Source organism: Melanaphis sacchari, unplaced genomic scaffold, assembly GCF_002803265.2.
Source record: "Melanaphis sacchari strain LSU unplaced genomic scaffold, SCAv2.0 Contig22_pilon_pilon, whole genome shotgun sequence".
NCBI lineage: Eukaryota > Metazoa > Arthropoda > Insecta > Hemiptera > Aphididae > Melanaphis > Melanaphis sacchari.
The window spans coordinates 2,226,699-2,249,575 of NW_020271107.1; the positions used below are offsets into that span (position 1 = coordinate 2,226,699).

The window sequence follows — 22,877 nt, forward strand, 5'->3', positions numbered from 1 at the left end:
GTACTCTTAACATATAGTAAACTCAACCAATGCTTTAGTATATTAAAATATTGATATAAACATCTATTATGGTAATAATAACATAAAATTTTTGATAACTCAATAAAATAGTTTAAATATTAACTATGAAAAGAAAATATAAAAAATTATCAAGAGAAAAACTAAGATAATATAAATTTATAATTTTAAAAATATTGTTATAAAATTTATTATTTTTTGAATAACATTCTCATATCACTCATAAACAAATTACATAAAGTTAAAATAATAAAAAAATTAATTCTAAGTTTAGAAACATTCTAAATTACCATAAAAATAAAATAAAAGTGCAATTTAAGTCCCAACATAAACAAAACCCCATTTCCTAGAAGTTTAGTTCAATAGTAGAATAATATAATATGTATCTTCTATTATTTATCATAGTAATGAATATTATACTACTTAATTTTAAGATAAAATTGTTATCATTATATGAGTTTAATATTGTAACAAATCAACCATATTCAGGGGCATCTGAATCATATAAGATTTGTTATATGTTTCAATAACCGATTTTGTATGTTCATCATTTTCATCAATGAAATTTATCACTTTTATATTTTCAGCACATTTAACTACTCTATCAAGATAACAAATAGAATTTATTGGTAAATCATAATTTATTATCCAAGCAGCTTTCTGAAACTGGCTGCCTTTGATTGGATCTGTGGTGATGAGCATTTTTAAATCGTTTGAAAAAAACATATTAAGGATTTGCTCGCGCTCTTGTGCATTCATTTCCAAATGAAAAAGTGATACTGCGTATTCCAATCTTTGTAATGATTCGCATAGTTTTCGTGCTCTGTCCAAAGTGTTGCAGAATATGACAGATCTCTGTATTTTCAATGTTTCACTGATTTCGCAAAGTGCATTCATTTTCCATTCATTTTGAATGTTTAAATAAAACTGTTTTGGAAGATCTATGATTAAAATAAAACAATTTGAATAGTATAAATGACATATATCATTGAGAAATAAAAAAGGATATACAAAATTATAAATTTATAAATGTTATTAATAGGCAATTACTTATGGTGACATACCTTTAAGCAGATTGTTATCTTTTTCATTGTTATTAATAATAACCAGAGCATCATTCAAAGATTCCATGTAAATGTCTAATACATGATCTAGTTTGCCTGATGTCAATATAGTGACTTGTTTGGTCTGATTTAATTTATTCATGATTTCCTTAATTAAATTGGTGTAGTTATTAGCCAACATCTTTTCAGCTTGGTTGATTACAACTGTTTGAATCCATTCAGTATGTAGTGACTTACATGATATCATATTAAATATTCCAGATGGGGTACCAACAATTATATGTGGAACAACAGATAGTTTTTTTGGAACATTGTCACCGCCAATACATACTTTAACACCCATAAAGTCACCAACACTCATGATAATCTATAATAAGAAAAAATTTAGGTAACAATAAAATAATAAAAAGTAAAATTATATAGTATGTAATGTTTTGTAATTAAAATAATACTTAAGACACCTACATTTTAATATTAAAAATATAAGAACAATAAAATATAGATTCATTTTTAATTTTAGATAATGACAACCAGTATATTTAACTTTTGTGATGTAATATAGAATATTTTTATTAAAACATTTATTTGATAATAAAAAATATAACTGATGGTATTTTATTTAAATTAAATTAGTTTTGATACACAAATTTAGTAAAAACATAAAAATAGCTATGAAAATCTATACTTTAGTCATAGCATACCTTTTGAATATGTACGGCAAGGTCTCGAGTTGGTACTAATACTAATGCTTGGCACTGATTTAAATTAATTTCAATGCGTTCTAGTAATGGTATGGTGAACATCATTGTTCTACCATTACCTGGTCCAGTAAAAACAATTACATCTTGTCCATTTATGCAGTGTACAATAATACGTTGTTGTAAAGCAGTAGGTTTGACAAAACCGAGAGAGTATATGCCACGCAAGACATCAATTTTTAAATTCATATCATTGAAGTTATTAATACTACATTCAGAATTAATGGCATTAGGTGAAAATTCATCATGTTGACTCGATTTTATTTGTTTATAAGATACATTATTGTTTTCTATTGTCTGGAAAAAAATCGTTTTTTGAAAATAAGAAAATTTGAAAAAAATAATAGATAACATACTTGTGAACTATTATGCAATAAATTTGTATAGTCATTTAAGAATTTATTCACTTCTTTTTTCAATTCGTTTTTCTTGTTGCGTTTATTATTCTCTTTTGACAATACATTTGTATTAACATTTTCATTTATTTTAGACTCTTCTTCACCCTGTAATATTTAAAATATAAAAGTAAATTATTATGGAATATAAAGCAACTAAACTGAAATAAAAAAATACTTATATGTTAATTTAATTAGTTTATTTTAGAATAGCCATTTTCTTGTAAATTTACTTTTTTTTTTATTACTGTAGGGTACCATAGAATAAATTTTTGAAATATGTGTTCTCATATGTGGGATTTGACTTTACCACCAAGAATCAGGGGCGTATAAAAGTGAGGGGGGGGGGGGGAAGAGACATATGCATTTTTAAGGGCAGTACATTTTTTTTTGGGTATATTATGCAATAAGCTTTTTTACTCCACACAAGGTATTATAAAATACTGAATTGAGAAACAGCCAATAACAATAATTAATAATTATTATAATAATGTAGTGTTGGGCGAGTATTGGTTTTTTGAAGTCAAGTCGAGTCGAATCGAGTTTCAATTACATCGAGTCGAGTCGAGTTCAAAATTCGAGTACTCGAAAAATGTCGAGTACTCGAAAAAAGAGTCGAGTATTAGACAATTCCAGAATATTAAAAAAAAAAATCACCCAAGTCGGTATATCCGTTCTCAGCGATCTTTCATACATGCAGCAATTGATATTTAGGTTACTATAGTTACTATAATATTGTTAATAATTTAAAGTTTAAACCATCAACCATCCTAGAATTCTTATCGCGAATACTCGTATTTGGGTTCTCTCAGTTATTTATAGTTTCAACATTTAATAATTATTTTTACATAATATACTATATAGTGAAACACTGAAACAAGTACTCGATTCAATTCGAGTATTTGGTTCAAGTCGAGTACTCGTATTTACGAATACAAAATTTTTTTAGTCGAGTCGAGTCGAGTTCAAGTACTCGACTCGAAAATTTTTCCCAAAGTCGAGTACTCGAACAACACTATAATAATGTATTATATATATTATATAGGTAAATAAAATTATTTCAAAGTATATGGACATTTATGTAATAATATATTATACATAAACATGTATACAAATAATTATATTTATATATATTGTGATAGTGTATACGAGTATTTGTAGTAATATAAAGAATATTTGGATAGTATTTGTTGGTTGTTACAGTCTTGTAACCACTTTATACTTCTTGTTGATCATAAATGATACGAGAGAGAATAATTCTATAATTATTGTGGAAATAAAATTTTATTTCAAGTCATACCAGTAATATAGCTGTATGCTTTGCGTGTGTTATTATTTCTTATTATCTTCCTGATAATATTATGTATTATTAATTATTATTATACTGTATAGACACTTATTGTACAAGCTATGGATCTATGTAGTGAGATTTTGTTTATTATTTTTTTAATTAAATTGTTTATTCATTTTTTCAACTATGTCGAGTATTGCAGAACAAAAAGAAAACCAAGTGGCGCAAAATTTAGAAATTTGGCCAATCAAAAGAAAGATAAAATCAAGAATTGCATTTCTATGAAATTACTAGTTGGGAAATCATTTTAAAGTCAAATCAATGCTTAACATATAATCTACAAACTACAAATATAAATTTGTGTAACTCTGTTTTTTGGGTAACTTACAATTTATTAGTTAATAAAATATAAACATTCCATCTTCCAGTACTTTAAAAAAAAAAAGATCACTGTTCCAAATAGATGATTACTAATTAGTATAAAAAGATTTTTTTGTAGCTTTAATATTTATATGAAATGGAAATGATTAATTTTTTTAAGTTATTTATACTTTCATATAAATAATCATAAAATATATCAAGGACACAAAATAATTTCCTCTCCTACATATTAACTTTTAATGCGCCTTTGCTAAGAGCCCAAGTTGTCACCTATCTGAACAAGCCATACAGGGCGATGCTTGACTAGATCACTAAATTCAGTGATTGTGGCCAAACACAATACTATACTAAATTCCATAAATTCTACTTTAATTGTGGATAGGTATATTTTATAGTTAAAAATGTTATATCAGAACTATTTTTTATAAAATAAAATAATTGATATTTGAGTAAATATAAAATTAATATAAAACACATAATATAAACTAACTTGATTATAATTGAATCCTTGTTGCAATAATAATTGTGGTAAATTTTGTAATAAATCACTAACACTAATAGTTACAGTCGATGGTTGAGATGTACTAGCCTTGTGAAGTTTACTATTTTTATCTTCATGTGTTTCTTCAAAGCCAAGATCTTTCTATAAAATTAAAATTTAATATTAATAACATATGTGTTTTGGATAAGGAAACAATTTTACTTCTACAGGTACTTGGTCTTTCACATGTGCATTTATGCTTCCAGCATCAAAATTAGTGCTCGTTGTTGCTTTCTGTGTATTTTGTATTTTGTTGTCAACACAAATATTAGTAGGTTCTTGATCAACACTTTGACTTTTCAAACTGTTCTATAACAATAAATTATAAGAGCTTAAAATTTAAAAATATTTAAAAAAATAATTATACTGACTTCTTCTGTAGAGAAATTTAATATTTCTTGATCAGTTACAACATCATACTGATCTAACAGTTGAATACTTTCATCAAGACTACCATCATTTACAGTTGACACAGAGTTAGATGTAGATGACATTGGTATTTGGAATGCACCAATGAGTTCATTATTTAACTTTGGGTATGGACACAAATCAGTTTTAACAGAATCAGCCAGCATGTTTTGTGTACTCTGAGAAACAAAAGTTTTAGATCCAACAGATTGTACTACTTGAACATCATCAGATATGTTGTTGCAAAATTCCATATCTAATTTAGGGTCATTAGCTTCCACGATAGATAACTCTTGTCTAATGTTTTTTGGTTGAATTTTATTTTCAACATCTAGTTTAGTTTTTAAATTCTTTAGCGACTCAATTTCAACACATGCTTCCAAATCAGTAAATAATTGTGTATCAATATTATTTGATTGCATTTTATTCTCATCACCTAATTTAGTTTTTAAAATCGATTTCAAATATTTTAGTGGCTCAATCTCAGCACGTAATCTTCCAATTACATTTTCCAATGATCCCAACATCTCTTTCTTCTTTTCCAGATTAGATATTTTTGCTTTTAATTCTTCTACAGATAAACACTCGTTAAGTATAAATACATGTTTTGTTAATAATTCTCTTTCTGCACGTAAAGCTCTTAACTGTTCTAGTAAGTAATCCTGATTTTTCAGTTCTGACTCCATCATAGATATTGTTTAATTTTTCAATAAATACCTATAAAATTTAAAAATCTTAGAAATAGTAGTAAAAATATTTATTAAAAAAATTTGAACTGAGTATTTTTTTGTTAAATTTACATCATAGACTGACATAGTGTAATATACATCAGGATGAAAGGGTATTATAAACTTATTATTATTATAGCGCAAAAACTAATATCATGGCATAAAAGAAGGAAAAACATTAGGTACCTATTAAAATGTTGTTATAGAAATTACCACAATAAATTTACGACAGACAACAACTATCGATGCAATAAAAAAATAATTAAAATTTTAAATAAACATAAATAGAATAATATACATTTTAATATAATATCAAATATAAATAATTATAAATACAATGTTTAAAATAATAAGATCTATACAATTAATTGAATATAATCCATTTTATTTTCTCACGTTTGTGTTTAATAGGTAGAAGTTTATTGTAATTTATTATTATAAATATTGTTTAAGAGTTATAAAAAGTTATTGAATTTGAAAAATTATAATGAGTGTAGGAACACAACCATAAAAGTTCTTGCTGTTATAATTTAAAGATATATTGTTTTATTGATTTTGTCTAGAACTTAGGGATTTTATTTATTACACATTATAAAGAAATAATTCTTCAATATATTCAAGTAGTCAATATACTTTCTAATTTGGGGAATTTCAAGATTTTAACAACCATTAAGCTGAAAAAAATTAATACTGCATCGAAAAGAATAAAATGCATCATTAAATCATATGCAGATAAAGGTTTTTAGAAAAAAATAGGATTTTTTTTCCCAACAAAATTGGAGACGGCAATAGATACTTACAGAAATGTTTTTTTTTATTTGCTCGTAATGTTAACTGCAAGTTTGAACTTTTCAAGGTCAGCACAGAATATGAGAACGGAATAATGAAAATAAAAAACAACCTTCAACCTAATAGTACTGCGATTCAACAAATACGAATCGTCTTATAACACGTTATAACTTAGAAGTTATATTACCACTGAGCAGTGGGCACTGAATAGAAGAGCATAAAATAGTATGTAGAGCTCAATACTGAGTTTAAGTGCTATCGCTATGGCAGTATGGCCTATGACTAACCTGTTTGCAACCAGTTTATTTTTGTTTTTCGCATCACAAAATAAGAATGACTAAGCACTAAGGGGACGGTTAAAGTTTTCTTGATTTTTATAACAAGTGAATAATATAGAAATATAGAATATTAATATTATTGTTTGTTACTTCTATTATTTAGATATTCTTAGCTGATAACACTCGCAGGGTGGCCACGTCTCATAAATGAATTGTCTGAATCCACTGTATGTACAAGGGAAAATGATGCAAATATTTATTTATTCTACAATTTGTTCAACTCAACTGGTTCGACTGTTCGAGTGTTATTAATTTTAAAATACAACTTGTAAGAAGTAAGAACTAACTCGTAAAAAAATAGTTGTTTTCATGATTTTAAATATATTTAGGTTTTAAGTTTATCTTGTATATCGCGTAAACTAATTGTTCGAAAATTTATGTCTGAATAAGGAGCACTCTAAGCCTACATTTAGAGGATTGTGATTTGGTAAAATATGGAGGAAGTTTACCATTTTTGTTCATTATCAAAATGAAGTAGGAATAAACTTCAACCCATTAACTTTCAATTTGTTGCAAATTGCAATGTTGCCTAAATTTAAGCGGATAATATCTGTCTCAATAAAGTTATCAGAGAGATTACACTGAAAATAGCCGAAGAGGAGTGGAAATGCTGGTAACGAATTGGTTTCCAAGCCCCTAACCAACATGATAAATTGATTTCTACTTACAAAAGGTATTTTATTAAGATGAGCTGAATTGGTTTAAGGTTTTAATCAGGTTAAAAAGTTCAATTTTTTTTTATTACAGTTTTTTGATACGTGAAATAATATGTTTGTGTATAATTTGTACAAAATATAAATTAGATAACAACTACCTTTTTTATGCGGCGTAATTTATAAAATGAATTCAAAATTATTAATTAATTAGGTACAAAAATTAGGAATAAAATCCAAAATTTTTTAGTTGAAATTAAAGGTATAGGACTGCATTTATACGTAAGAGTAATGAGTTATGACTTATATAAGTCATAAAAGACAATATAAACATTATAAATCAAGGCAAACTATTCCGACTGTTGGTGTGGTTATAAAACAGATTATAAAATGAACCTACAGAATGCTGGTTTTAACTATTTAACCGTTATTCACACTTACAATTTTCTTGATTCTCTGTGCTTATACACAGAAATGCAGAATGTCGAAAGGTTGTGTTGATTGTGGGGATCCTCTAAATCATAAGTTCTTGACTGGGTGTCCGTGGACCCCTTGGGGGTCCGTAGATGATTACTCGGGGGTCTACTCAGAAATAAATTTATTTCGATAGCATTTTTAAGAGAACAATAATAATGTCTTGTTCGCATTTATTTAATTATATATTTTTTTTTTTTTTTTTTGGTGGGGGTCCGTGATAATATTTTGTACTTTAAAAGAGTTCATGGACCAGAAAAGGTTGAGAATCTATGCTCTAAATAGTTTCAATGGCACAAGAAACATAGAGGTACGAGTGTACGACTCGTCAACGTCTAGATATTTATTTGGTTGAACTCATATGGCATCAAAAGTGCGACAATTCATTTATTAGTATTTTAAATTAAATGTCTGAATGCTGAACATCTTCCTCTTTAAGTTTTCTAATTTTTAATTTCAATTCTAGATATTATAACATTTTTTTAAATTATGCTTATGCCACATTGCCACGTAAAGAAAGGTAAGTCATAATAATTGTAAAGTACCATTATAGATATTATAAAATATAAATGTACCTATACTGACTTCATATTTTCTTCTTCTTATAATCTTATAATATAAAACGAAGAATAGTTCGCTTTATTTCCGATATAGGTATAGTGAACTGCCAAACAGAAAATTAGATTTTTTTCTATCCTTATGTCTGACCGTCGTTATCTCTCGCCGTCGACAGCCCGTTATCGTTATTGGTCGTCTTTATAACTGTTATTATCGTTTTTTGCTTTTTTCGCCTGTTTTTCCGGCCTTTCAAGACCTTTTCCCGTCGCGTTCTCAATCCTGTCGCGTAGAGAGTGTCGTTTTCGTTCCGTCTGTGTGCGTTTTTCGTGCGGATTTGGTCCTCGGTCGCAGACGTAGTGGTAACACAAGCGGCCGCCCGCTAATTTAACTACGGTTTTTCTCTTTGCACGAATCGGTTTCGCCTTTTTCGCGTCCGCGCGTTTTCTAATCGCGTAGGACGCGTCTTTTGCGAGCCGCGCGTTTGCCGCGTGTCTCCGAATTCCGTTCGTAGCCGTTGCCATCGCGTTCGGAAAATGCGTAGGTATTCGCAGTATGTTCTTCGGTCGGTTATCGTATTGTCACTTATACTACTGTTTTTTTTTGTTTACAATAATTATTTATCCCTATTGAATACGTGTTGTTTTAATTTCGGTGTCTGAACACTCGGACACCTCCTCGACTTAATCAGTACTATCTCAATAGCGTATAAAATACAAATAAGTGTATATAAAAAAAAAAACGTTCATACGATTGTTGACATGTGTCGGGTTTAACAGATTCTTATATGTATTACAAAAACAGATCGAAAAATGTTTGCTCTTAAGTCGGTGTAATGCTTTTAATTACATATTATTCAATTTTTTGTTTACATTTGGTGTGATATCATGATATATGTGTATAGGTATATATGTGATAATAAACTTAATATATCATTAAGACATATACAATTAATTAATGTAAATGAATACATCAGAAATACTCTAAACGACAATAAATATGCGATTTACGGTTTCATAATTCATGATACACGAATTGTAAAAATTGCATTGGTTAAACGACGTGTAATGTAGTATTCGTTACTACTCTAAAACGGTTTAAATCCTCAAGATGCGATTATTGATTTCAACTCAAACGATAGTCGATAGGTATTAGGATAGGTTTCTCCATTTTTAGGTACCTAGGTAGGTTCGAATCCCGTTCTTGTGATACTGGGCGGCTCATTAAATTATATACCTACCTACAGCCGCCAGATTTTTTTTTTTTGATTTTTAAATATTGTTAATTAATTGTAATTTTCGTTATCACGGAAAGTGCATATTTCTTTTCGATGTCTAACTATTTTATAAAATATCAAAAAAAAAAAATTAAATATTTATATTTTTTTTTTTTGATCTTTAACTCACTATTTACCATAGATTGCTAACGTTTGACATGTATTTTCCATAAAACATTTAAAATCTTCCCTTTACGCCCACATTGTCTGCGATCCGACGCAGTTGGATCACCTATCTAGGAGGTTTAAATGCGTTTAACTGGATTTTCAATGGTGATCGCTTGAAAATCAAGTACTCGATTCGACTTAAACTTTTTTACGTACTGAACAGCACAACGCCTTTGACGTCAGGAGGTATAACAATCCGCCGTAAGCGGATTACTTAGCCAGGAATCGATGTTCACTGAGCGATGACTGTTAGCTAGACACTTAATTATCATTTCGGAGTATATTTATTTATTTTCCATACACAAAAGCACAGGACAAGGTGTATTACACCTGTGAATTTAATGTAATGACTGATCACTAGACGCTCGAATTGGACTTTTATATACTTTTATTATTTACGCGTTCAAAATGACACCGCCAAAGTGTAAAGCCACCAAATCAAAGGTACCAACGTCTCAAACATCATTATCACCGGTTTCGTCTACTAAACTTTTCTAACTGCGGTATTCTAAAGTCCTGTCTTCGACCTAGGGTATTCACTTCAAGCGATTTTCAGCTACTTAGGAGTTAGGATAATATTTACATACAACGAGTTTCACCGACCTAAGGTGTTCACATATAGCGAGTTTCACCGGTGCTAGTTTTGGAATATAAAATTTTAAATGTATGCTGTCATTCAAAAACACAAAATCTTAAATAATTATGACAGTAAAAATATTGTTTTAGAATTATGTAAGAAAAATAATTTCATAAACGTTAATAGATTTTATTGTTTGAAATTAATGTTGTTCGAATAAAAAATCGTAAAAGGCTAGGATAAATGCCTACGTTCCTAAATTATTTATATCATTAGGGCCTGTATTAGGGGTTGTCATAGGCGTGACTAGACTTCATTTACAGAGGCAGCATATTAACTAAACGGCCCAAATTTTTTTTTTTATATTCAAATTTTCCTTAACAATCATAATAATTAAATGGTCTAGACTCTTGATCATAAAATTATTTGGGATAAGTGTTATTAATATAATAATTATAATATAATATTATTGTACATATTTATACATATATAATAATTATTAGAAAATTATTTTATAAAACTAAGCCATTTATTATATTATTAATATAACGCAGGAGTGCAGGACATTAAAAATTTACAAGGAATATATTTATACAATATGCATATATACATATAACATATATATTATTATTAAAGAGCAAGTCTTCTTTTTTGTGAAAAAGTTTTAAATTCATCAATAATGTCATCTATATGTCAGATACTAATTTTTGCTCAATGAATAAAAATAGCAATGCGTTAAGTCGCTCTTGTCCCATAGTGCTTCTTAATTCATTTTTTATAACAGCCAATTTAGCTGCCTCTATTAATTTAATTTTTTTTTTATTTCGATCTTTAGCAGCTCCTCCCAATTGTTTTTTATTATTTTTAAAAACATCCATGATACGGCTATACGAGTATAATGATTACAATAAATTTATAACTTTAAAGTTTAAATTACATTAATACTACTCAGCGAAATAAATAACAGAAATACTAAATAATATTATTATGTATGAGCATGAAACAATATTATACGTGTGTGCGATGCGTGGTTTCAGTGTTTGTCGCGGACATAAAATATTATATCTGTGTCCTGTAGTGTTTGTTAATTCTATCGAAAATATTATACATAGGAATTTTCAATATACCTCTATTAATGCATTCTAATAATTTTATTTTTACACACATTACGATTAGTCTTATTTTTATATCTATACGCTCCAAACCTGTAATTCCTCGGAAGAAGTAATGCGCAAGCAGTCCCCTCCGGCCCACTGGGTCATTGGTTTAAACAATATAATATGAACTGATTACAGTTTACGATTCTTTTTATATTAGAATAATATGTTAATATGTTATAGTTATATACAAATATTGCATTTTTAGCAAAGGAAAAACAATATAAAATATCTAATTGAAATAATATTATAATATTTTTCATTTCATAAATTAAGTGCAAATCATCGACCTTTTTAGATATTACAGGGGCAGCACAAGCTGCCCCTGCTGCCCCCGTAGTCACGCCTATGGGGGTTGTAAATGGTGTGTTACTGCACACATCCACTAACATTTATTCTATGGACCGTGATACCTACTTATTACCTTACTTATTGATATTTTGCAACTAGTAATTATTAAACGTATAATTTGATGACGTTTTTTGTAATATAGTATTTATTGGAATTTATTTATATTTAACAACTTTATTTTTGATAGATTTTTACATTTTTTTTTTATAAATATTTTTTTGTACATTCCAATACATATTTGGTCGAAGTATAAAATTAACACACTGTTAGATTAATAAAATCTAAGAACAATATTTTTTACAATTTGAATGTAAATATACTAAATAAGTAAGTGATTAGTCTATGGACTATGGCATTTACCAGAAATATAAACTGTAGCCATTTATACAATTGAGTGTAATGATTAATGATTAATGACGTATGATAAATTAATAACCCATCGGTATGAATTAATATTATATTTAATTGTTTTTAAAATTAAACACCTATCTTTACTTATATACATATAGGTATAGACTTCATAAGATGGTTTCTCTAAATCGTTCTAAAAATTAATTATCAATTTAATATCAGCGGTAAATAGTGTAGGCACCTCCTAAAGTTACTGTACATAGTTAGTAATAATTTTAAATTAAATGCGACAAAGTCATTTAGGAATTTATCTTGTAAGTATAGTCATCTTAATTATTAGTAGGTGTAGTAATCTTAATTAAGTATTTAAGCTTTCTATTTATCATTTATATTTTGTTAGTATTATTAATATTATCATATTATAGTCGTAGACTAGCTTATAAATCTGATTTTTAAGTCTAAAGGTAATCGATGCGCATTTAAATGTGCAACTAAAACAAATTCAATTGTATATGAATTATAAACTAATAAGTCATAACATTATAATACCTACTTCGAGTACTAAGTAGGAATCTATTTTCTATTAAATAAAAACATACATACGAAATTATTTAGATGGATAACTTTTGTAATTTAAAAATATTAAATTGTTAGTCATCAATCATTATTGTAGATTGCAGTACAAATTTTGTGTTATGACGACGTGAGAAAGTAAATTAGTAACTATTTTTAGTATCTACCAGCTATATATTGTTCATTTTTATTTTCGAATTAATATTTATAGTTAGGAAATAATTATTTGAACTTCAATATCGAACTAATACTTAAAAAGTGTCCTGTAATTATACAAACTTCTGTTTTTCAAATGAAAATGAGTAGTGTTTCAGTTATTCAGATGTTTATTCAGTTTTCTATTGTTCTATGGTTTTAAAATTTTGTGTCTAGTAAGAATGTTATACGAATAATATTATTTTCGTTAAGTTCGAGTTTAATAAAAAACAGTGATAGTGGATTTTTGATTTGGTAATGTATAATGATAGTTACTACTTACTTGTCTAATAAAATTGATTATTTCCTCGATTTCTAAAGACGTTTTGCAAACAAGAGTTATCGGAAGAATTTTTCTTACAACTTCTCTAGTTAGTATTTTATTAGACTATAGTTGATAAAGTGTTACACTTTTCATTATTATGTTTAAAAAAAATTACTATTCTTCTATACTAATCAGGAGTATCGGGAGATGTGTATTAATCATTGAGAAAGAATATACTTAATTGATAAATATATTATTTATTTTGATGGTATAGGTTGATTTGCAATTGATACTGCCAGGACCAATACTCTTAGAAAATGCTTCGCTTAATTTAGAAAAATTTGATGTGTGTTGTGAATATCGGTATTTTTTGGAAGGGGAATGGCAAATCTTTTTACTTTTGTGTATGTGTGGTAAAGTATATTGGCTCCTGACTTTATATTTAAAACTCTAAAACATGATTGTCATCTTTTGCATTAATAGAGTGGAGTTTAAATTTAGTAAGTACTAAGTAGGACGTTAGAGAAATATTTTGATTTCTTAATAGTGGTTGAGATATTTTTTAAGGGTGACCGGTGAGTAAGGTTAATACTCGTTTGCTGTTTTCTGATTACATTTATGGTTAATTATAATTTGTTGATTATTATTTTTATTTTTATTCATATTGTTGAAAATTTTGTTTGTTAACTATTTTCATAGACGCATGCGCGATGCGTATCATTTTAAAACACTGTTAGATGGAATTATTATATTTCATTCGAGTCTTAAAGTCATCGTTAACTTAGTATTGAAACATGTTCATTTCGATGATTTATTTCTACGAAAGTATAATTATGAGAATAAAATTTTAAATTAACATAGTAAAGATTTTTTTTAGGGGGTCATTGGCTGCTAAGTGCGTGATTGAAGATAAAAAGTTTTCTTCAAAGATGATTTCACGCCAATTGATTTAGGTTTGAGAAATATTTATTAAAATTAATTTTACTTAGGGTAAACATTGTACAAAAATTACGATAGCGTGTCTACACGGTACTTGAAAGATAATATTTTAATAGACTAACAGTCACAGTACATTTTAAGATAATTATGGTCAAATAAAAGCTATTTAAAAATATTTTTAGGTATTATATTATGCATTTACATAAATTATTCACTGCACAAGTGCACAAGTATTAAAATATAATCGGCTATACAATTTTTTTTTTTTTTTTGTATAAAATTATTAAAATATTTGGTTACCTATATTTATATTTATTGTAATAAATTGAATTAAAGTTGAAGTTTGAAATATTGATTCTTTCTTTTAAAAATACTCATTAAATATAACAAGCATCGTTTAGCCATCGATCTACCAAAGCTCAACTAAGGATTAGATTTATTTCTATTACTTACAGTAATTATATGTTCCATATTTTACTATTTTATTTATTATTAACTTTGTATACTATTATTTAATATCTCGTGTATGGTGTATTGTCTAAAAATACAAATATTCTTATTTCATCAAATATATGTACATATATATATTTTTTTTATTGATTTTTTTAAGCTCGGAAACAAAAGCTATTAATTGTAGAAAGGCACAGTAGGTTTTTTTTGTGTAGGGTTTGTGTTTGTTAGGTTGGAACACGTGTTGCGTATGTGTATGCACCATGGATTCGTCATTAAGAAATCTGGTGGTCACCCATCCGACTATCCGAGAGCTAGCAATGCTGGGCGAAGTTTGACTTCAGAACATACGTATTAGTGACTGAAGGCAACCACCATGCTACCCTAGGCCACCATTGAATATTTTATTTAAGTATTTCTGCTCTTAATAATATATTATACTGTAAACATTTTGTGTATTTATTAAAACGATAGACTGATATTCACTAAATTCTTTATAAAGGTAAAAAAAAAAACTATTTAATTTAATATTATCTTGTTTTTATTTCGAAAATTAAAATCATAATTTTAAAGAAACTGTCGTTTTCACGCCTTCTCTCAACCTATAAAATTAAATTAAGTGATACAAAGGATGAACTAAATAAACAACACAATTCTATATTATCATAATTATAATTATTTTATTTTTTTTTTCACTATGAAAATAATTCATATTATCCTTATTTTTAATTAATTATAATTTATAAAACTTAAAGTATTTTAGTATAATATTATAAATAGATAATTGAATCATTTAAAGATAAAATGATTTTTTTTTTAATTCTATATGAGCTCGTTTTTTTTTTTATTCCAATTCTAGCACAGCATATGACATGAATCCGACAGATTATACTGATTGATATATGTATTTTATAGTAGACACAAATAATATTGGTAGAAAATATTCATACTTATTCATAAAAATTGATTTAACTACTTATATTTTTATACATTTTAATTTGTTTCTGAAATATTTTTTAGGAGTTTTAAAAATTGTTTTTGGTTAGGAGGCTTGAACGACCAAAGCACTCTTTTATGATGATATCTAATTTTTAATTTAAATAATATAAATATATAGTAAAAGAAGTAAAATTCTATATAATTTTTATTTGATCTGAATAATTAAAGAACTATAAATATTATTACAATTTTTTAGTCGCTTATTATAAAAAAAAAAAATGTATTTGATTATACATTTTCAAAAATAAGTAAAATTTAAATTTATGTGTTTACAATGTACACTGCAAAAATCTACAAGTGTAGTTAACACGTACATACATCGCACTCTCACACACGCACGCGCTGATATATAACTTACAAGATTAATGTCCACTCTTTGTACCCGGCCCAATGTTGGAAATGTAGTATTTATTCATCCAGTTTTCCACTCTCTTTTTGGAGTCATGCACAGCTTCGGGTGACATTTTAGACATTCCGAAATCTAGGTTTTTGTTGGCGGCACAGTAAGGCTGCGCCACTGTGAACTCGTTAGTGTCCTGTCCATAAAGTGCACCTTCCAGGCATTTCCTAAGAAGCTGGGCGGACGACGAAGGACTTTTGCTCTGATCCGACTGTATATTTGTATCGTCGCCAAAGATAAGCAGTTTTCGATTTTTTGACGTCTCAGAAGCAAACCGGCAGACGCCTAGTGGTGGGTACACCATGCCCGCGTCTCCAAGTGCTTCGTCCCAGTTATCATACCGGTTGGAAGTGTTGAGCGAAGAGTCCGTTTCTGCCGCTACCGCTGCCGCCGCCGCTTGGTAAGATGATGAAAATCCTGTTGCATCGCAATCTTTTGGCTCGGGTTCATTGTGTTCCGATAAAATCCGTTCCATGTCTTCATCGAAGCTGCAATCATCGTCGTCTGATGAAGAACATGAAAACGTTCCATTACTGTAGATCGACACGTACTTAAGGCACTTATGCACGTAGTCAGGATATTCCGCTGTATCGCTGGTCATGGATTCTGACGACGACATGACGACGTGACGACTAACATACGACATCAATACTTGTCGTCAGGATCCTAACGTATAGTGGGGCTGGTGGGTTTTCAAAGTAACGACCGTAGCCATGGCGACAACTATGGCGTGTATGTAATGATTTATTATCGTCAGTTAGTTAGGTTTGATTAGCTGAAAAACCAGACCTAAGACTACAGTTTTGAAGATCTAGTACAAAATTATTTTAGAGTTCATCATCACATTGGCATAGGTGCAAGCAAGGTATGACTAAGCTTTTTTTTCTATAATCTCTAATACCTATAAGATAATAGTCGAAATCAATATATTTTTAGATATAATAACTTATTCGGAGTTCAAATCCATTGGATTTTTTTATATGCGTGTAATTGGTAGATAAAATTAATATGATCTTTTAGTCATTTAAAATTTTTTTTTTATTAAAACGAAGTTATTATATATTAATACCACGTACACGTGTATTATCGTGTAAAAATAACACTATTCATAATGTTTAATATTATATATCATTATTTTATATTATAATTGTTAGAAACTATATTTTATTTTTGAAATGCATACATTTTCTAAAGTGTTGTAGGTAATTAAATATTCCCGTTTGAAATAATAATTTAAAAAAATACCAATATGATGCAATTTAATACCATGCTATGTAAATTGTAAACTAACTTTATACGTACTGTTCCGAATTTCTGTGGTACAATATTAAACTATCCAAATAAGTGCACCCGAGTTGTTAAGTTAGGGAGTGACCCCTAAGGGTTCTTAACTCATTCTTAAAATGTTAGTGCTAATTTAATTTTAAAATATCTGTATTTTATTGAATTAAAATTATTACAATTATTATATACATTTATAAGTTTTTGATTTTTTAACGTAAAGTGATTAAATTTAAATAAATATCTAATCAAAACAAGTTTTTAAATAAAATTTGAAATTTCAACTATAATATTATTTAAAATTTACAAGTGGTTTTTAAAACACTATTATGTTGGAGGACAACTATAATTTAAAGTAGTTGTTTTCACTTGTCATAAAAGGTACTTAATAGATATAATATATATATGTGTTTTATTTTGACGTTCTATGCACGGTTGTTGGACATGGTTGTCCTGCATATAACGAAATTCGCAAGCGTCATAGTAAGGACATAATACACCAATACTTATACGATCACTGCAGCTTACCGTCGACAATCGATTTTTCCTGAAGCTATTGAATTGGCTTCTAAACTCGAGTGATCGATATTTTTGTATAATTGAATTGGCTCTCTCAAAATTTGTTTTATAAATCCAACGAACCATGACGGATTGCGAGTAATGCGTTTAATGATATCAGTGAAATCTCTTATACATAGATAGTTAAATTATAAAAATACGATGAGGGCTGTAACCGTTTAATGCGTTATCGGATTAACGATTAGATAATTTCAAGGAGTTATCTGGTACTGTGTCACTAAAAACACTCAAGTCGAGTATTTTTTTTACTTTTGTATTTATTTGACAACCACTTGTTGAAAATTATATTGGGAGCAAATTCAAAACGTTCGATGAGGTACTTTACCTAATACCAGGAGCCAATTCAATGGTTGCACTTATTCCAATTATATCACTAAAAGGTTTTTACACCAAGGACACTTCATAGATAACATAATATTTGCACAGCGTAATATTATAAATCAACTTTTCAACATTACCTGTCCACCGGAAAAGCGGACGGTGCACACTACCTTTTTGTCCTAGAATTTATTTAATAGTTATTCATGTTGTTATTAGCAAAAACAACTGAACGCTATACAGTTACGTAGATAAATATAATCAAGTGTTGACTATATTGTACTATTTGTACTTTAGTCTTAAGTTAAATATTATTGCAGATTAATCATCTTATAAACGATTTTATTTTGATTCCCATTAATGCATGTGTATACATTTAATAAACAACAAAAACAATTGTAAATACTAAATAGTTTATATTTATATACACTATACATCGTACAATATGACCGACGCGTACAACAAGTGACAATTTAACAACTGCAAAGTCAATATAGTAACTAGTGATTTGCAGCTTTAAAAATAATATTTCGTTCAGTTTTGAAGATAATTTAAAAATGTTATTCGATCAATAGGTAAACATCTAAAAATTAAAAAGAGTTAAAAAAATTGTTAATAGAACGTCATGTGCGCAGATGGGAATCAAACGGTTATTATTAATTTATCATACACCGTACGAACTAGGAAACTATAATACTTAATAAACGAGATCGAGTAATTCAATACCATTACAATGTCATTACTATGGATTGAAATTATTCAAATCATTCGCGTTTCACTCTGACGTCCCACAAGTGATTCGACATTTTTGTACACATAACGCGCGCAGCGCATTTGAAAATATTGTAGATTACAAAAACGGCGAAGAATATGCATGCGAACGCGAAAGCCATCACGTCCAACAAGTAATATTGATACCACGTCAGATTAAGTGCGCGAGACTTCAAGTGCGGTGCTCCGCGATGACGTAGAACATACTCCGTCCAGTAAACGACCGACGATTTGGGTGACATGGGTCGATCTTTGAATATTTTCATGGCGTTTTTAGCGTTCTCCGAGTACCTATACGTACGCAAAACAATAAAAATAACAATAATAATTGGGATTTACAAAAAATATGCTTTATCGGTACAACTGCGTACTCGGATTGCGTACGAGAGAATTATTATTTTTATCATATTTATATATATCTGAGACGAATAAACACACACAACATTAATCGCATATTTCTGCATAATAACATGTACACAGTTGTTAGCGTTCAAGAAAACGATTTAACAAATAGTTTTTCAGACTACGTAAGCAGACCAAAAGATTCGTGATAGTCGAAGATGTTTTGAATACTTTTAAATTAGTGAATTCGTGTTTTACTAGTAGTGGAGCATGGGGTTATATGATTTTTTTTGTATTTTACATAAAATTGGTGTATGAATCAATTCCTAATTTTATTTTTTATTTTCATTAAATACACATGTAATGATTGATATGATCATGATAACCAGTAAAATAAATATATATTTTGAAGTTAAAAATAAATTTGAAAAAAAAAAATTTGTATCACATTACCCCAGGACGGGGCCAATGTGTTACAATAGCTGGGGTCAAACGATACTAGTATCCAATAAACAATTTTATATAATGATAGATTTTACTAGACTTATCCAATCAGTAGGTAATTATATTAGCTATATTAAAAAGTCCATATTGAAGATGAATATTTAACCAAAATGTATAGTAATAGGTACTTTTATATTAAAAGTATATGCAAAATTTAGTTGCTAGTATAATTAAAATTTCATTTATCCTTGGTCTAATTAAATCATATTTGTATAAAATATTTAATAAAAAACCTTTATTAAACTTAGATAAATTAATAATTAAATGTACACAAACACTAAAACAAATTTATTTAAAATATAATCGATTTAACTGTGATGTTAATGTATCTAATATTGTAACAGTTTGCCCCGTAACAGTTAGTTCCAAACGGCCATATTTAACGATTTTGGTTATAATGTAATAATTAATTTTTACAAATAGATAATTCCAGGAAAGTATCATTTTGCACAAGATAGATAGTAAAATGAAATAAAAAAACTTAACTTTGAGAATAACTGTAGAAAAAAACTTAATCGATAGAACACGTTTTTTTTAAACACATTTTAGTTATTTTAAATTATTTATAAAAATAAGTTTGTTTTTAAACCGGCTTATCAATGATAGTATGCATATGGTTAAAGCCGATAATTCTGCGTGATTATTTTGGCGTTACTAATTGCGTAGTACAAATAATTGTTACCGTAACACTTTGTCCCGTGTAACACTATGCCCCATGCTCCCCTACGTATTGTTTTTACGTGGCTGTATAAATAAGCCAGTTTTTCAGAATTGGTGTGAAACTTCTTAAATATTTTAACGATATGTCATTTATTTTTCAAAATTGTCTTGAAAAAATATTTTTATACTAGAACAAAAAAATCTAAAAAATAAATAATGTGCACATTTATTTTTTTATAGACGTTTGAAGTGCAAATTTGGACGAAACACTTACGTCGATACCTACGTCGAAACGAAAAAACCACTTTAAATTTTTATTCCGTAGGTTTTTATATTTTATTAACACTATGACAGTTTTAAGTCGTTTATATTAGTGTATTATTTAGGTGTTGTCTATTTATACATATTAAAATCTATTTATACCGTTCTATGGTAAGACGGTATTGACTCAAAAGTTAATAATCACAATAAACGATATAAATATATATACTGTTTTAATGATTAAAAATGAATAAACGCAATGTTTTCGGAAAAAGTTAGATCAATCTACGCGTTACCTATTGTACTTATATTAAAATAAATCATTTTAATAGTGATATCAAAACAAATATCGTGAAATATATTTATTAGTAATATAATATCTGGGCTGACAGACTGCAGTCTTAGAATCGTTTAATGGTATGCCATTGAGTATATATTTAACACATACATTCAGAGCCGGATTTAGGGGGGGCCCAGAGGGTTCCAGGCCGCGGGCCTCCAAAAATGAATGCCTCCATTTATTTTTGCATCCGAGTATAAAACACAATATAATATTTGTAAAATAAATTTAAATTATAACTCGAATAAAAATTTTCGATCATTGATATTGTCATAAATTTATAAATAAATGTTTTTATTAAAAACTAATAATATATTTATGTATTATAAATGCATAAAAGTGAATAGTGAGCTTATAAACATAAATTTAAAATTGATTATTATGGATCAGTGTCTAACAGAGTAGGATAAACTGAATAATAATGTTGGTAATTTGTCAGGGTTTTTAACTTTAATAAAAAAAATGTATTAAATATACGGGTATGTTATAATATAAATTATTATTACCTATTATTATTTTGATATTTAAATTTAAATATTTTTAAATCATACTTTCTAATTAAATATTGTTTTGCGGTAAATTTTAATTTATTATTAAATTAAATTCACTTATGACAATAAATTAATTATATGTAATCGAAAAATAATATCTATTTCTAAGGGTGGGCCGTGGGCCTAGGGCCCCCGCATTCCCAAACCCAGCCCTGCATACAGTACAGTGACTTTCAATCTGTAGAGCGGTTACTCACTTTTCTCTCTTTTTTTTTTATTTCAATCCCGGTCTTTATAATTATTATAGAAACACGTAGGTAACGGTTTGTGAGTTCGATAAATTATGGACGTTTTTTTTTAAATATTTCGTATAGTTTTCAACTTACTTTTTGTTGTTGAGCAGTTCTAAGACGGTGTTTAAGAATAAGTCTTCGGTGACGGACAGTAGGTCCATAGAAATAGCCATGCCAGCGTTCACCAGGTTGTCAATGTTTCTCGGCTGGTCGCCGATCAAAGGAAATCCGAGAACTGGGACACCAGCGTCCACGGTTTCGTATATTCCAGATATACCTCCGTGACTGATGAACAGTTTCACATTGGGGTGCACTGCAACGACGTTTCACCATATTTTAACAGGTATTAAACAATTTATTTACTGTTACTGGCGATTCGGGTTGGTGTGTTGTAAGAATAATATTTATATAATATATTTTATTATTTACAAAGTATATCGCGTTGGGGAAACCATTGTTTCATCATTATGTTTTCCGGTTTGTTGTCCATTTCAACTTCGTACTTCAACAACACTCTTTGCGGGACGCGCGCGAGTGCTTTTATCAACTTGTTTTTTACAATTTCTGGTATCGTAGACATTTTTACGGTAGAACCAAGTGTGAAAAAAATTACTCCGTGAGGTGATTGTTCGATGAATTCTAACACATCCTGCGATCGAGAAATAATATTTATTTATTAAAAATGTTAAAAAAAATAATTTCTACAGTATTAGTGATTGTGGTCATTTATATTATAGTAAGTGACGTAAAGAAAAAGTCATCCTTCTGTTAATAATTCGTATTAATGATATTTTGAATGCAAATGTGCCTTAATCAAAATACAAATTTACAATCACAGGAATGCAACACAAAAAATAAATTCAATTAGGCTAGTGATTTAATTTATATAAAGTATGTAAGTATAGTTAATTATTATTTAAATTATTAAATAATGAGTAATGAT

General features: G+C 28.2%; 2 protein-coding genes across 5 annotated transcripts in view; both read right to left on the reverse strand.

Annotated features, from left to right (window-relative positions):
- Positions 1–310: 310 nt before the first annotated feature.
- On the reverse strand, positions 311–6,790 carry LOC112594423 (ATP-dependent RNA helicase DRS1-like). 4 transcript variants are annotated; one of them, XM_025339194.1, is made up of 8 exons: positions 6,385–6,790; positions 4,820–5,573; positions 4,623–4,757; positions 4,398–4,550; positions 2,197–2,343; positions 1,784–2,137; positions 1,083–1,449; positions 311–959 (listed from the first exon to the last, which is right to left on the reverse strand). In XM_025339194.1, exons 2-8 carry the CDS (start codon positions 5,543–5,545, stop codon positions 478–480), a joined length of 2,364 nt encoding a protein of 787 aa, XP_025194979.1. In that variant the 5' UTR covers positions 5,546–5,573; positions 6,385–6,790; the 3' UTR covers positions 311–477. The 4 variants fall into 4 exon arrangements, with proteins under 4 accessions (XP_025194979.1, XP_025194977.1, XP_025194976.1 ...); XM_025339192.1 differs by having other exon boundaries at positions 4,617–4,757; XM_025339191.1 differs by having other exon boundaries at positions 312–959; positions 4,611–4,757; positions 6,661–6,790.
- An 11,887-nt stretch (positions 6,791–18,677) lies between these two features.
- Positions 18,678–22,877, reverse strand: part of LOC112594303 (UDP-glucuronosyltransferase 1-7C-like) — a 45,761-nt gene continuing 41,561 nt past the window's right edge. Inside the window, exons 3-5 of the mRNA XM_025339015.1 lie at positions 22,364–22,583; positions 22,028–22,247; positions 18,678–19,334 (exon numbers count right to left, since the gene is read on the reverse strand). Of these exons, the coding sequence (XP_025194800.1) occupies positions 19,037–19,334; positions 22,028–22,247; positions 22,364–22,583 (738 nt within the window). The 3' untranslated portion in view covers positions 18,678–19,036. The remainder of the gene's footprint in view (positions 19,335–22,027; positions 22,248–22,363; positions 22,584–22,877) is intronic.

What these genes read in the sequence shown, in the direction of transcription:
- LOC112594423 (XM_025339191.1), bottom strand. Translation starts at nt 5,545, where the DNA reads ATGATGGAGTCAGAACTGAAAAATCAGGATTACTTACTAGAACAGTTA. An exon ending in TATTGCATAATAGTTCACAA is followed by an intron (nt 2,138 to 2,196) that starts GTATGTTATCTA and finishes ATTTTTTTCCAG; the next exon opens with ACAATAGAAAACAATAATGT. An exon ending in AGATAACAATCTGCTTAAAG is followed by an intron (nt 960 to 1,082) that starts GTATGTCACCAT and finishes TTTTAATCATAG; the next exon opens with ATCTTCCAAAACAGTTTTAT.